The 16,612-nt window shown below is 39.6% G+C and overlaps 1 protein-coding gene across 1 annotated transcript; it reads right to left on the reverse strand.

The window, feature by feature from the left end:
- Nucleotides 1–4,048: 4,048 nt before the first annotated feature.
- Nucleotides 4,049–16,325, reverse strand: LOC104494973 (chromosome unknown open reading frame, human C1orf198). Its single transcript, XM_010137881.1, has 3 exons — nucleotides 16,281–16,325; nucleotides 6,304–6,846; nucleotides 4,049–4,389 (listed from the first exon to the last, which is right to left on the reverse strand). The coding sequence occupies exons 2-3, from the start codon at nucleotides 6,838–6,840 to the stop codon at nucleotides 4,333–4,335; spliced, it is 594 nt and encodes a 197-aa protein (XP_010136183.1). The 5' UTR covers nucleotides 6,841–6,846; nucleotides 16,281–16,325; the 3' UTR covers nucleotides 4,049–4,332.
- Nucleotides 16,326–16,612: the final 287 nt, after the last annotated feature.

A 16,612-nucleotide genomic window follows, 5' to 3' on the forward strand; every position in this document is an offset into this window, starting at 1 on the left:
ATGTGTTGAGAGGAACGTGTTTTAGTGGTGACCTGCCAGTGCTGGATTAATGGCTGGACTTGATCTTAAAGGTCTCTTCCAACCAAAATGATGCTATGATTCTATGAATAAACTTGGGCTCAGATCAGCATCCTTCGGGTGCAATTCAATACTGCTGGGAACTGCTGGATTAGGGATGCAAACAAATGTGATCATCTGATCTCTCACCATCTGAGGAGCTTTGACTGCACCCTCTAGAGTCAATGAATGTGATGTGGGAGATGAAGATGTAGATCCTCCCTGTGAAGTACTTGGTTGTATTATGCGTAGATGTGTAATGTGAAAAGGGGATGATAAGATGTAGACAGTGTCCTGTTGAGAAGAATCAGGTGTGCCTGGCTGCCTGCTCTGTAAAGGCTTTCACCCGCATTAACGCATTAACTCACAAATGTAGGACAGCCAAATTATGGGTGTGCCTTCACAGGAACAGTAACATACAGAACCAAGTCAGTCACGGGCTAAGTTGGACAGCAAAGCCTGGGAGCCTGTCTGGGGATAACCGCCAGACAGGTTTGTATCTCAAGTACAGGACTTGAGAGCTCTTTGGGGGATGCTGTTGCTGAGCAAACAGGACTCTACCTGCTGGATGCTGCTCCACCTCAGACAGCTCTGTCCTGTCTGAATCTCAGCCTCTATGACTTAAGTCGCTAATAAATAAATTGATCGCTATCCTTTGGTGGGCAGCGGCAGCGTGTTTTCTACTCTGCCGTTACAAGTCATCACTCAGTCACAAGACCTGCTGACTTCACATGCCAAGACGGTACCCAGATATTGTAGATACGCCTTTATTAGAAAGGACTTTTAAAAGTTAAGATAGAACTTAAGTAAGACAGAATCAAAACTATATGTAGGCCAGATTCTAAATGCAGTTGGATTGCCATACCTTAATTGGCTGTTGAGTCTCTCTAAACCAAATCCTTCTTCAAGTACCTTTTTAGCTGTTGGTAGAAATTTAGCTCAAGCATAAACCAAATTGAATTGTTTTTCTGGAAGAAATGGATATGGGAACACAGAAGAAACACTATCCGTGTAGCTGCACATCTGATTCTCTTACACTTTGAGAACTTGCTGCATAAGACAAAAGTCAGAAAGTGAGGCTACCCAGTGGCCTCTGCAAGCATCTTCATTTTTGTGACATGGTTTTAAAACCCGTACATAACCATCACCTGACAGAAAAACTGCCTGGAAGTTGTCATTGCTAGTTCAGGTCATTTGCACCAAGTACAGTGAGCCGCCGATAGGAAGCAGTGAATGAATTCCTCATTTTGCTTCGCTTGTGTGCGTGGCTTTTGCTTTACCTGTTAAACTGTCTTAACCCAGGAGCTTTCTCAATTCTGCATTTCCGATTCTCAGCCCCATCCCGACGCTGGGGGAGTGAGTGAGAGGCTGTGCGGTGCTTAGTTGCCAGCTGGAGTTAAACCACAGCCTCCAGTTTCCAAATTGTTCCCGCGATATTGATCCAAATCCTGCTCTGGATTACCTGAAGATACTGGGAAAGGGGGGTGCGTGTTCGTGTGTGTTAGGTTTAATCCTGTTACAGTGAAATACAAGTAGGTTTTAGTCTTTGTAAAAAGTCCCAAATCTCATCCTGTCCTCAGCTGTCAGATAAAATGATAAAGCAAAGATACCTCCCCAAACGGCCTCCCTTAAAAGCTTGGAAAACAGCTGCAGTGTATTGATTTTTCTTTTATTGATTTTTTTTTACTGATTTGAAAAATTCTATTTCTAAATTCTAGACCAGATCGTTCTTGACTGCCTCTCGGGCAAGATGTCCCAAACAGCTCCAAGGGTACTGAGGAAAGCAGAGTGTAAAGGACAACACACAGAGCAGCACAGAATCCTTGAATGTTCTATTTAAAGTGACTTTATTAAAACATTGTTTATATAAAATGTGACCAAGTACATTTTTTTTGTAAGAATGTTTAATAAAAACATATTAAAGAAAGAAGGAGCATCAACTCTTGTCAAAGCACAGGAAAAACCTACCAGGATAAGTAAAAAGTTCTGCAGCATGTTCTACCAGCTGGTCCCAATGTGTATTAGGGTCAAGATAGCTGATGGAAGAGACAGGCAGCCCATGTTCTTCCCTAAGAAGCTTTAAGGTGTTTAGCAGAGGCTTAAAGTAACACTCCTCAACTACACAAGACTTTCCTTTCAGCTCTCCCCACATGGAAGTAAGATCAGAATGCATATCTTCATGTTGGCTTTATAACTCTTCAGCAGCTGGATGTACAGAAAATTAGATTCACTGGTAACGGTAAACCCCAGGGTTAACATTTGTCAGCTTTGAAAAGAAGGTGCAAGTCAATACTAATTATACACCTAAAGAATTTGTGCTGAAGTTGTTCTAAGCTATATTAATGCTGGATGCTCGTAGCAAATGCTAAAAAAGGTCAGATAAGAAAAACCAGCAGTAAAGTCCAGGCTGGTAGAAATAACAAGTATTTTCTGAACTGCTGAATGAGAGACAATATCCAAGAACTACAGGAGTTTCTACATCTCAGGAAGCGTGTAAAGAAGCTTTCAGAAGTGTATAAATAAGGCTATGCAATGACTTATTGCCACTTACTCTGCGGCAATCTTCCCCTTTAGCTAAGAAACCTTTTCAGAAAACACTAGAAAAACTGGAGGTTTTGGGCTTTGTGTTTCTTTTTTGCTTTGGGGGGTGGGGTGGGGATGGGTGTGTGTGTGTGAGTAGCAGCTTACGGCGTTTTCCTTGATCAACAAGTTTAATGCTCTATCAGCATCCTCTGCTTGTTCAGAGCAAGCAGCACACTAATTAGAGGCAAGGATTCTTCCAGGACATCTCAAACTCTTCCTGTAACAGGCAGAAGAAAATCCGGAGCATCCAGCTCTGCACATTTAACTGCCCCTGGCACTGAACCAAACATCAAGTGCTAATCCATGAGAAGCCTAGCATAACTGTGGTCCAGGAGATGGTGACCTTCCTATACCCTTGACTGGGGCCCATTAGAGCCATCAGAGCCCTGTGTTTTGCCTTCTACCCCAAACAAATGCTATGGGACTACTGCTGAGGTAAAGGGAGAGGTCAAACCTTTGGCATTGGAGCAGACCAGTCACTGGCTGTGCGTAGGGGGAATTAAGGCTTGAAGGTGAGGTAAACACAGTGAGAGTCAGTGTGTAAATCATGCTGCATTTCAGAGACGACAGATTCAAACAACAGCTAGTCTTGTTCTCTACATTTTAAACACCAAGAAAAGATCGTTCGAAGGCAGAACTGGAGGCAAGTCTGCTGAGGGCCACCCTGAGATGCCTCTCTGCACCTCGGGGACAAACGTAACCCAGATGTTGAACGCCGAAGAGAACGTACCCACAAGGAGGAAAAAGCACCAAAGTTGATGAGTCCTTGAGACAATAAGCTGCTTAAAAAGCAAAGAAGCCTTATACTGCTATGACCTCCCACAAACATAGTGGTTTCCTGACACAAAGGTAATCTACACTCCAGCAATTCCCAGTGCTGTACTTCCAGCACTACTGTAACAAAGAGTGATGCTCTAGTAAGGAGGCAGTGAAATCGTTACTCTTGTGTTCCCTGAAAACAGTTTCTCCCATTCATTAGGTGTTGTCCCATTCCCCTCCACCAACCCCCAAATCTTTAATCCAAAGACCAGCAATGCCTGTCATGTCCCCAGGACATTTTTGTTACTCTTATGTCATTTTTGCAGATTTGTAGTGCACAAACACAGTGCTTCTTTGCATCCATCATTTTGGTAATGCCTTTGCCCTCTTCAAAAGAAAAGTGTTTCCAAACTTTTCAAATAAGTGGTGCAAAAGTTACTTTCAAACTAAATGAAATATAGAAACCAACACAATTCTTCTGTGTGCTGCTTCTTCATACTGCTTTTGCTAGTTATCTGAAGTATGGAATTATTTCCTTATTTGGAACCATTGCATGTGCAACGCTACTTCTCACAAGCCATGCTAGCCAGGTTTCAATTGAAAAGAGCAGTCTGGTCTTACAGTTCTATTTCTAGGATATGGAGACTCTCATTTGTTTTTCTTTAACGTGTATGGTAACTTTTCCCACCCTCTCAATACAGTAGCTACTAAAAATTTTAACAGATACTAAAAAATATCCAAATGAAACCACACTTCTACCACTGTTTAAAAAACAAAAATGCATATGGTATTACAAAAGTTTATACAAAGGCAACATTTAAGAGTTTGAAAGTTACTTCTAGAAAAAGACACAAATGCTAGTAAATTAACATACAACAAGAAAGATATTTCACTCCTTCTCTAAAACTGGTTTGATCTATTTTGATGTATCTTTTACCAGTTGTCTAGAAAATCAAAGCCAGTCTTCAAGATAACATTGCTTGTACTAGTCTGCAAGAAAAGAAAAAGAAATAAGATGTGGTTGTTAATTACGGTATTACAAACTCAGTACTTGACTGTCCACCTACAAAAGAAAGTTTAAAAGGTTGTCTGCCAGCATTTCAAGTTCTCCACCCTGCTCTAAGAACCCACACCAGAAAATGCTAGACATGGAAAAATACTCACAATGTCCAAAATTCCAGATAAAAATAAGATTCCTGTAGTGGTCTGCAGACAAAAATCTTAATTTTTCCCCATGGAAAAATTCATAAAGATAAATTTTTAGACTAGAGTGAGAATTGCAGAGAATGAAACAAACATGGAATGTAAGCATCACTAATTCAATGGATTGCCTGTTGCAATGGCAGACAGTTGTTTCCAGAGAACCACACAGTTCAAACTTGGCTGACAAGTTATTTACTAGCCTACCAAGAACGTTTGCTCCTGCAGTGCTGCACTTTTAGCCATGACATTTAAGGTAATTTTAGTGTTCAAGAAGACTATTCAAGGCTCCAGCTGAGTCTCTGGGTTCTTTTCCTAGAGGATGGCTCTATTCCCCAGAACAGGGAAAAGAGGAAATGAAAATAATACAGGGAAGAGAAAATGAAGAAAATTCTATCATACTATCTTCTCTGCTACTCTGTTCACATTTTGACATGGGAGGATTGTCTCTCCATGGAGAGAAAAATCAGGTTTTTCAAACTATTTCAGTTAGATAGAAAACATTCACTAAGGAATTAAACCTGTAACAAACCATTTCTTTTTAGAGAACATGATAAAGCCTTTAACGAAAATCACAGGACTACTGCGGTCACAATTTGTAGCAAAACAGCTCAAGAAGCATTATGACTTAGCTTCAGAAATAACTAACTAAACATAGGGCTCCAAATACTGAAGTGGCTTAAGTATTGTTCTCTCCTAAGTGCTGCTACTTACTTCTCATGCAAGTATTTACTTCTTCCTGCATCTTTCTGACCTTACCTTGCTGGGAATTTAAACAATCACTGTTGGGAAAATATGGTGGAGAAAAAGCTATGCCACATGCTTGAGGTGTACAGTAACATGTCAGGCTTGTGCCAGTGATGGTACAGATTCCAAACAGCACTGCAGAACAACACTGCTCTGTTTGAGTAGCTACCCCTCTACTTCAGTTTTCACATATCTTTTCTTTTCCTCTACATGTCAGACCCTGTTGTTCCCTTTCTTTTCTCAAAGATCATAATTTGCTTTTAAAATAACTTCAATTGGCTATTGAGCTGCTCAAGGTTAATTTTTTGTTGTTGTTGGGTTGTTTGGGGTTTTTTATTTAAAAAAAAAAAACATTGAGAAGGCTAATTCTGGAAGCTCATTCCATTTCCATTTTGGAGTTTAAGAAAAAACATTTGAAACCAGACCAGCTGACTGGGACACAACACTGGGAAGCGGCTGTTGGGCTACTGCATAAAACAGCTGAGAAACTAGTCTGCCATTCACCACTATGCTCTGTGTGCCAATAAAGTATCCCAGACTCTAGTTTATCTACTTTTCAAGATAAAAAAGACTTTTTCCATTAAGTGTTTCGCTGTTTCAAAAACACCCAAACCAAACCAAAACAACTTTTTTACTTGATATAGCAAGCTCTTTACCCCAATTCAGTAGCTCACTGTCAGTTAGCCACTGGATGCCATGTCAGCATTCCTGGTATTATATTTAAATGATGCCTTTATCCTATGCACTTTACTATGTTAAAAAATACTCAACTAAAACAACAATAGCAGTTAACATGTTGGTTACGCAGACTTCTTTAAAGCTGCAGGATAAAAAGTCAGCAAGGTCAGCTATATCTTAATGCTTTATGGAGTCCCTGATCTTCCACATTAGCCTTGCTGGATTTTAATGTGCTATAGAGTTTTTAAATCCAAGGGCAGTGGATATATCAGTCCTCACCTGTCCAGGCATTTGTGGATCTCTAAGTATAGTGCCATCTGTATCTTCCTCATTTGTCCTAGAAGATGCCAGGTCATGTGGTGGGTCAGGAGGAAAGAAATCATCTAGAGAACTAGCGGGGAGTTGAGTGGGCTGAGGTTTCTCCCATTCAAGAGATACAGAAGGGAGGCTGGGAGTGACAGCTTTAGTTACGCTGGGCTTCTCAGCTTTTGCCACCTCCTTTGGAGCAGACTCTTGTCTGTAAAAAGAGGGAAGGGGTTTCTCTCCTTTCTCCATGGACTTGATCTGGCTGGGGGTCAGGGACTGGAACTCAGACTTGTCTCCTTCAAATTTTGAGCGCTCTGCATTTATCTTCCAGAAAGAGGACTCCTCTTCCTTTCTGGATGCTATCAACCCATCAGGGCCAGGGGTCTTACTGGCCTGAGAAGATTTAGGGACTTGGACTCCAGGTGTTGCTTTAACAGGTTGCCTCTGTTCATTTTGCGGTTGGGCACCACCTTGTTCTTGGATGGATAGAGATGCAATGCTAAACTCCATCTGACTCTGTTCAGGGGTAAAGAAAAACAGTATTTCAAAGCCCTTCACAAAGACATGGTTTTGGACTTCTGATCTTGATGCACATGGATAAAACCACAGCTAGACAACTCCCAGATAGGAGATGACACAGCAAAGCTAAGTTTTTCCTCCATAAATGTCTATCTTTGTAGTTACATACAATAACAATTTTTAAAAGACTGAACTACAAGCAAACATAAGCGTCCTAGACCTGCTGCAGAGGAATTGGAGAAAGGAATTCATATTCGAGTGACCTGGTGCTCTCCAAGATAGTGCATAGCATGCACAGCACTAAAACATTAGAACAGTGGCGCTAAAACATTAGAGCAGTTGTGAATGTACTGTGAAAACCATAGATGTTTTACATTAAAATATAAAGCAAAAAAGCTTTACAGTGTAGTTTAAAAGGCAATCTTCCATTACTGTCCTTGAAATAGTTGGCAACATGTTAATTAAAACTACATCTACTTCCAAGATAAGGATTAGATGTAATGGGGATGTGTAGATAAGTGGTTTTTACAATTCTAATGCCCCTCTGAAGGCAGAGAAACAACTCCAGCAGGACGAGTTCTTCACTTATTCCAGAACCTTGCTTTGTTTTCACTTGCAGTGCAGAGAGCTGTACTCATTTCTGAGAGGTAACACTAGGTCAAGGAAGCAACTGAACACAGTTAAAGCATGATACAGATCTTGCAAAAGCCACCCAAAAGTGAATGATACTTCAGATTGTTCATTTTACTCACCGCCACTTCAGCAATTTTGTTCGTCAACTAGCTGAACACTCTTTAGGCCAATAGAACTTAAGCCTTGTTTCACTCTGAGGAACACTTTAAGCATTACTGTATTTATAAGCACAGCACTATAGCAAATACTAGAAAAGAACAACCTAATGTCTAGATTTTTGTTTGTAAAAAGGAACAAAAAATGAAAAAAAAAAGCATTTATTTTTAGACCTATGCTGTTGTCATTAAGGACCTGATTAGTTTTGAAAAAATTCAGAAGGCGTTTCAAATACTACCTTTTGCTACACATGGTTAATAGATACTTCTGAAGTTCATTACAGACTTGTTTTCTCCATTCTGCTTCATTATCTGGCCTTTCCCGAATAAAACTGCAATAGCATCTATGGGCCTGAATCTAAAACAAGTCCCAGTTACATATCATTTTCACCAGAAGTGTTTGATCTCGAGTCCTATATTATTGTACACGTTAAGTTCAAAGGGACTCTAGATCTAGCAGGTCTCACACTCTTAGTAGTTAATATTCAGAAACTTCTCATCAAAATGCAAATGTTAACTCAGCAACTGAACATTTATAAAACCTTTTTTTTAAACAGTCAGCAGCTGACTATGTGTAACTTGATTCATGGACTAACATCTGACCTTTCTAAAGAATTAGATACATAAGATATTTTTCCAAGCACCAAGCTGTGTGTTTCCATTAAGAATATACTGTGTTATCAAAAGATGCAGAACATAAACAAGCTGTAAGTAATAATAGCTCAGCTAGAATATGGTGAGTGAGTGCAAGGATACATGCAACTCTCACCACATAGCTTAACAGCCCACCCTGCCTGCAAAAAAATAAGCGGAAAAAACCTTAGTGTTCCAATTTTTTTTTAAAAAACAAAAGTCATGAAGTAAGAGCAGGAGATTTTTCCTCAGAAAAATCTGCATAAACAAACTGTAGATGCAATGGTGTTGAGGATTATTTACAGTGACTATCATTCCCTATATTAAAATAGGGATTTACTTCCCTAAGCTTATTTGGCAATACTACCAAATAGAGATTTACTACCCTCAGGTTAAGACGATTTAAGACTTCAGAGCTGATAAAACCCAGCTTAAAAACCCCACAATGCAATATAAAATAGACTGGCACTTCCTCAATATCCAAGGAGAAAAAAAAAAAAAACAACTATCTTGGAAGACTTAAGTACCTTGTCATGTAGGAATTAAAGCAGTACTACTTTCTATCCTTCAACAGTCTTCCTTCTCCTGAGTATCCTATCCCAGGACTCACACTAGAGACAACAGTAGCTCAAGGCCACCACAGCAGCAGTCAGTTTCGGTAAAATGATTCCTTCACTCTCAGCCCAAGAGAGAGGGAAGGTCAGTGCCCACATCACAGGCCCAGATCCACCAGAACAGCGTTGGAAACAAAATTCACGAAAAACAGTGATGGAAGGGATGCAGGGCTGTTCTGTTAGAACAAAAATTAGAAAAAGGAAAACGTGCAAGATGGCTTTGCCTTTCAATGGCAGCAAGATAGACAAGCAAAGCCAGGCCTCCTGGGAAGTTCCTATGCTGTGGAGCAAAAGCCATTGCCTGTGGCCATGTTTTATGGGGGGGTCATGTTTCTGTATGGGTCCAAACATAAACTCAGAGATCTGGTTTGGAAGCAGCAGACCACTTCTGGTGTGGAGAAGAGTATGGCACTGCAGCTCAACTTTAGGCAGCTGGACCCTTTCCAACTTGCTTGTGGATGCATGTTCTGGAGAGGATGCCCTCTCTGTCCTTTTAGAACCCAGGATGTGGGGTGTACTTCCCATTTCAGAAGACAGGACCACCTGACATTTAAGACTGTATATTTGCATCGCTGTATGCTCTGAAGATTAAACAGTTCATAACCTGACATGGAATAATGAATGTGAATTGAATGAGGAAGTGAATGAAAACATTTCCTCAGGAGTTTGCCTTCTCCCCGAAAGAAGTCAAGACTACCCCGGCAGGTTCTGAAAGCACTGTGTCTCAGCATGATGCAAATGCAGCCCTGAGAGGTCAGATGTGTAATTCTGCTTCTAGAATTTAGCTCAAGAAGCCAAGAACTTCTGTGGACCAGTCACAAGATATTCTATCTTCCTTGAAATACATAATGCTTCTATTTGACTTCAAGGTTACTTACGACATCTGAACCTGTAAGAAATGTGGCTGATGAAAGAAAATTATTAATATGCAACATCTTTCAAGTCACAAAATTGGCAATAAAATAGTATAAACACCCTCCCCTTAAAAAAAAAAAACCAACAACAGAGCAGCAGAGTAAGCAGGGAGGTAATTTCACACAGAAATGGAGAAGAGCCATGTGTGAAACGCCCCATGCTGACATTTACATCATGAGTAGTCCTGTACATTCTAATGAGTCACTAGCACTAGAAATGTGAGTTTAATTAGTGTTCTGCTCTCAATTTCTTACATCAGATTGCAAATTGGCAATTGATTGGGTCAGTAGGAGAAGGAAGGAAACGACATTTAAAAGACAGTTACTCCCCCCAAACCCCACTTCCTTTTCCTTTAGGTTTGACAGCCGTAAGAATATCTTGATGCACATTTCTCCTGGCCCCAATCAAACTTATGGCAGCAGCTGGTCCATAAGGGCCATACTGCACATTCGCTTTCTTCGGGCTGAGGCATTGCTGCTGTGAGCTCCAGCTGTGCACTTGAGCACTTAGCAGCAAACTGTGCTTGCGGCACTCTGCCAGCTGCCACCTTGGGGAAGCAAACACTGAACACTGCATGAGACTTGATGGTCCAAAGTGAATTGTCATTTAGGCACAGTTTGAGGTTCTAGAGATAGGTTTCAGTCCCAGCTGTTTTTACACATTTTATGTGACTTCGAATGAGTTGCACTTTCTGTACTTCAATTCTCCATCTAAGGAATAAAATAAAAATACTTTCTTTTTCCTATCATTTGTCCAAATTGTACTTCTGGGAATCGTTCAGCCCAGAAAGTCTCGAGAGTGTACAGACAGGCTAGTACAGTCCCAACTCCAATTTCTAAAAGTTATCAGAATTTAAATATAACCTGTTAACAGCAGTAGTATTTTCAAGATATTGCAAGAGCAAGTAATTCTCAACACATTAAGAGAGAGTGTGCATGTGAAAGCAGGCACAAAGTAGGATTTTGAAGCAGAACAAACCTGGGGATCTCTGTTCTTTTCAGTATTACCCCTCTCATCCCAAACCACTGCAAGGGTTAAAATAAAGGCTGTCTAGGTCTTGGATCATTTTTCTATCTAATAAATATAAGTAATATTCAAAACTACAGGGTTTAGGAAATCGTGTGTCCATATTTCCTTTAAAAGATCATATTAACGTATTTAGGAATTTTATTTATCGGATTAAACATTTTAGACCTAACTTCAGTCCAAAGGCAGGGATAATGCACCACATCATAACACTGGCTGTATATAGTCATAGGAAACAATGTACTCTAAAAGAGAGGCACCACACACTAGGAATGTAATGATTTAATAATACTGTATAAAATCAGGTCTCAGTTCTTAAGTTTATATTAAAAACAAGATGACCACAAAGAACCCAGTAGCTTTTTTTTTTTTAAGGCATCTTACTAACTCATCAGGAATGTGTAGTATTTTACTGAACAGTCAAACAAGCACCGCCAAAAGAAATTGTTTTGCTTGGCAGCCTGAAAAATCCAAATTTTTGAGACAAGGACTGCAGAAACACTGTCAAAAGCAACTTGTTTTAAGCGCAGCTTGATATATGCAGAGGTAAGAAAGCCAAATTTAAAATTATTTAGAAGACAACTTTGCTTTGCTGAATGAACAAAACCAACATAAATGTGGAACCTAAGTAGTTGCAGGTTTTGCTCTGTTTCCTGTGCGCACCATGGGTGCTTTCGGGATCTTTTCAGAGTCAGAAAAAAACTTCAGGCCAGCAAAGACCATTTGCAAGGGCAAAAATATAACAAAGCACTCAAAACCAATCTAAGTAATTTTAGTCCATACGGAAAGACAACACCAAACATACAAAGCATGGAGCTTTGGGGGAAATTTCATGATCTACTGTTTGATATGAACAGCATTCTAGTCTGCCACTGTTACTGGGTAGCCTGAGCAAACTCATTGTGACAGCATCTGGTATGTGCATGATTGATTTATGCTCAAAACCAACTCTCTAAAGATTGACAATTGGTAATTGAATCCTTAGCTAAGAACATCTGGCCACACACATTAAAATAAGCCTTGAATACAGCTACTATTACCACGAGTTCAGGCTGCCTTTTTTTTTGCCTCAAGAACTAATAGCCAACCGAATTCTTACTTCTGTAGTCTAGATCAAAAATGGAAGCGAAAACCCCAAACCTCAGACACCACTCTTCTCTCCTTTCAAGGAAGCATCGCCATTTATGCCAGCTTGATAAAAAAAAAAAAACCACACCGAAGTATAGTTTGTAACAAACAATTCTAGTACCAAGCTGCTAAAGAAGGAGAAAAAAAAAAAACATTTTCTACCACCTTCTCCCTATTAAAAACAAAAACCTAAACAAAAACCCAACTAGGACTTGTACAAAGAACGCTATTGAAGACTGTCTTTCAGTTTTAGATATAGAAACAGTTTGCAAACCATGTTTTTTATAAGGAAAATTTTTTTTTTTTTTCTTTCTAAATCATCGATGGGATTGGATCACTTCTGCAGCAACAGAACTAGGGAATTCAGACAGGGAGGCAGCAACCAGATTATTGAAGGGACTGAAGCTTGACACTTTCTACTCTTGCTTTTTATTTGCTTGTTTGTTGTTAAACACATCTTGATGGCTTCTCTTTTCAACAAATATCTGAGGGCCTGTTGAAAGTAGTGGAGAGCTGAAGGAGGAAAAAGCTAGGAGTTAAAAAGTACAAAAAGGGCTCTCTGAAGCTACCTTCGCAACTATTCTACCTGTATCAAGACCAACAAATTTTAGATACGCGTGTGGCAATTTTAAGTATTTGGAATAAAACATATTTTAGTCAATAGCATGAATTAGAAATAAATTCCAACTTACTCCCATGCTGCTCTGCACATTTGAAGTGAAGGCTGAGGTGGCAGACTGAAATTATATTGGCTACCCTACCACTAGATTATTAAAAAAAACCCCAAAACCCAACACCAAAACCAGAAAGTTCTGAGTTCACAAGAGTTGTAGAGAAATTTTATTTCCAAACCCAGGCATGATTCTTGTTTTCCATTTATATCTTGGGATCCATGCTGAGTTTCACTGAATTTTTACTTCAAACAAACCAAGAAACCTCAAAGGATAAACTCAGCCAAAGTGTCAGCTTTCATCTCACTTAAACCTGAAGCCATAAATAGAATGCCCTAAATTCATAAACCTGGCTTTAGCTCCAGTTAAAAATGTAACCCACATTTCAAGCTGTGTTATGTTCATGAGGGCTCCACCCATGAACCAAATCATTCTCTCCAATTCAATCTCTAGTTTTAAAATGTCATCTTATTTGCAGTGCCATGAGAACTCTTTGCTTCCTGAGTAGTTTTCCTTCTGAAAAGTGCTACAGTTTTCTTCTAAAAATATTAGTATTTTAAATGCTGTCTAACAGCAAACTCAGCAATTTACATTATATTTCTGCTTTGTTTGCCTTGTCTGAGGGTTTAAAAATAAAAATGCAAGACAAGCAGCTAAAAGACAGCTAAAAATGGTGGAGACACTCATTCAAGTGTTTGCTGTAATGCCAACGACTTAAGCCATATCTGACATTAAAAGGAGAACACAGAAAAGTTTATTTTTTTACTTTTGACAGTAGTGAAGTTATCAAGCCCTTCAACAACATTCTGCCCCAAATGACAACAACTTAATACACTGTTCTCTGGGTAAGTTTGGCAGTCATGGAATTAGGGAATCCATTGCGCTGGCTACCCTGAGAAAAACTTGTCTGTACCTAATCAACTGGAATCACCGCTGCCATCACTGTAACAGCTGAGAGAGGCTACAACTTGCAGAAAACATGCCCTCCCCTCTTCTTCACTCTTCTCACAACCTTCTCAAGTTTTCCTGAAGTTAGGTACAGAAAAATACTGATTTTGATGCTTTATTTTAATTACTCTCAATGTTAAAAAAAAAAAAAGCCTATTGGTTTTACTGATTTACATCTCTACTTTCTCCTTCTCTGCAAAACCAGAAATTGAAGAACATATTCTCCTCCTTTTGTAAGCCAGAGCAAAGCTGCAAAAGAATGAAGGTATTTTGTCATCACAGCAACAACATGTGAAAAAACACCAAATCAAAACCTCTGCCTTAAAGGGAGATCAGGGAAAAGAATTCTATGGAACGAATAAGCCATCATGGGGTAGAGCTCATGGAACGGAAAGAGCCAGACAGCCTGAAATAACAATGGGAACAGATCTGGTTCACAAAACACTGAACATGCATTATACCACGTCAACTTTATTACAGCTCATTCAGGTTTCTTCACTGTTTCCCCATGTTGGACTGACTGGGTGAGGATATTTCTTCCTCAGCCATAACCTCACGGAGAAATTGCCTTCTAATACTGTCTTACTAAAGTACGAGTTAGGAAAGCGATCAAGCAGTAAGCATGAAGCAAGATCTCCATCTTTAGAAATGGAAGACTGACACAGTATGAGGCCCTCCGGAAAAAACCCTCATAAACCAACCTGCACACACCTTGTAAAGCTGGACAAAACGGTTTCTCTAGGGTTTTGCTAAAGGAAGAGGTCGTGCAACTTTTCAACCTACAGCTGAGGCACAGCTTTTATCTCTGGTCAGCAAGGAGGAGTAGGGAGTGGAAGAGGGAAGCACAGCTTGATTGGCTGAGACAGTTATATCTAAAGCAACCTCCTCTCCATCTCACTTTTCTTCAGCAGTCATATGAGTGTTGCCATTTCATTCCTCAATTCTCCATTCATTACAGAAAAGCATGAAACTAGAGCATCTATCCTTTGCAGTCCCTCATTTTGAGACACCAGCAGGATAATACAAATAATCTGAACCAGCACGGGATAAACCACAGGCTGGGTTGAAAAAATACTTCACTAGACATACAAGCATTTAAAAGACAACTAACAATTAAAGAGAAAATCCATTTGAACGTAAATGCATCTCACCATGGATCACTAGTCAGCACACTACATGAAGCACTATCTCCAGGAAGTTGAAGAATTCGGAACTTAAAAAATCCTATCAAGACAGAGTTCAGAAATATGATGATGGCTGCGACATTCTCAAAACATGGTTTTAGGGTTTGCACCAAAAAGTAGGGCAGAGACAACACTGCTGTCTCCAACATATGATATATTTCACCTTATTGACAATGAGGTCCGCACTCTTCTCGCTAGTTTTTTTTCATTGGCAGCTTCACCCAAGTACACTTATGCTAAAAGCCTCTTTTGTATTACACTAAAAGCCAGTGGCTGCTTAGTCTAAGGGTTCTCAAAGACAGAAGGGCTTGTCTGAGCTACCAGGCTTCCACTGCAGGAAATCCTACACTGGCTCTTGAACCACCACAGCTTATAAGGCAGTTTTAAGGCAAGCAAAGACTGGCAACAGTTTCTCTTAAACTGCAGCACTGTAGGCTGCAGCAACCCAGTAGTTGCATCAAATCATAGGTTAATCAGCATCTGCAAAGCACAGATGGGGTGCTAGCTACAGGCAGTGACCTTGAGCAGGGAAGGCTGACAAGTCATCTAGGGTCAGCTAGATTAATTTAGTATTCACTGGCATTTCCAAATAATTACTCTGCATTAGGCTAAGATTATATTCATAAGCTCATACATGATTATCTACATAGTTCAAGGGCAAAAAATGGCAGAAACAGGAGAAGCAGCTTTCTCTGGCAGATTAAGCAGAAAACAGAAACCTGAAATGTGATTAAGTTAACATGCCCACCATACCCCTCTATGAGCTGTGTTTTTGCCCCCAGATTTTCTTCAACAAGAAGAATTACACTTGTGCTATATTTGTGGTGGGAAGTCAAGTTTACTTCCTCACACTGGAGGTTCAGAAAGATGCAGAACTCTGGCTCTGTGTTAGCCTTATGAGAACCCCATTATAAATAATGCTTTAATAAAATACCAGAGGTAAAGCAAGGAAAAACAAAAACCAACCAACCAACCAACCCACCCAAAACTAACTCACCACAGAAAACATTATTTGAAGGAGCTGTCTTTTGGAGAGGAAATAACACAATGCTTCTAGCACAGCCCAGGGTTAATGACTTCCATTACATTCTAGTATGTAACAAAAAGCATAAGCATAAGACAGGCTTTAAGAAAGAATCCAATGAAGTTACTAGATATATGCTAGCTACCTTACTCTTGACTTCAAAAGCAAAATGCAGTTATGTTTACACATTACCTGAGACGCTGCTCTTGCTGAATGTGGAAAGTTGTATAAAAAGTTAACAATGAAAAAATCAAATAATTTGTAATGAATTTGTAATTTGAAATGATAAACATTAGTTCATTAAGTACATTTTCTATTTCTGCTGATGTAAATTGAGGCACACCTGTCCTGTTTCATTTGCAGGATGGTCACCGTACACAGCTTTCATAGAATAAAGGTGCCATGAGTCTATTAAGTCCCAAAATGAAGACAATATAAACGCACAAGCAACAAAATAAAATGACAAACCAACATCAAAAATAAAATTGCTGCATATTTACCTTTGTTTCCCAGGAGAACGGAGCTGAGTGTTCATCTTGCCAAGTTATGTCCTGAAATAAAATTCAAGAATGATTAAAAATCAGAAGAGCAGCTTTACCTTTACAGATGACATTACGTTGCACTGCTGGAAGCATTAACAACCACTACCACAAAACTTGCTAAAAAGCAAAATCACTACTTAGAGATGGCACTGATAACACCTTAAGACTGACTGGAAGTAAGCTCTCTGAGGGGAAGATTATCAATTAGTATACCAATTTAACCTACAAAATATATGAAGGTTTAACCTGGTCTAAACCTCTGGAAATGGTTTCTCTACAAACAGCTGAAA

The sequence above is a fragment of the Buceros rhinoceros genome, unplaced genomic scaffold (assembly GCF_000710305.1).
Source record: "Buceros rhinoceros silvestris isolate BGI_N320 unplaced genomic scaffold, ASM71030v1 scaffold1866, whole genome shotgun sequence".
Taxonomy (NCBI): domain Eukaryota; kingdom Metazoa; phylum Chordata; class Aves; order Bucerotiformes; family Bucerotidae; genus Buceros; species Buceros rhinoceros.

Coding starts and splice junctions, on each gene's coding strand:
- LOC104494973 (XM_010137881.1), bottom strand. CDS start 6,840: ATGGAGTTTAGCATTGCATCTCTATCCATCCAAGAACAAGGTGGTGCC. Junction 4,390..6,303: donor ATCCACAAATGCCTGGACAG/GTGAGGACTGAT, acceptor CTTTTCTTGCAG/ACTAGTACAAGCAATGTTAT.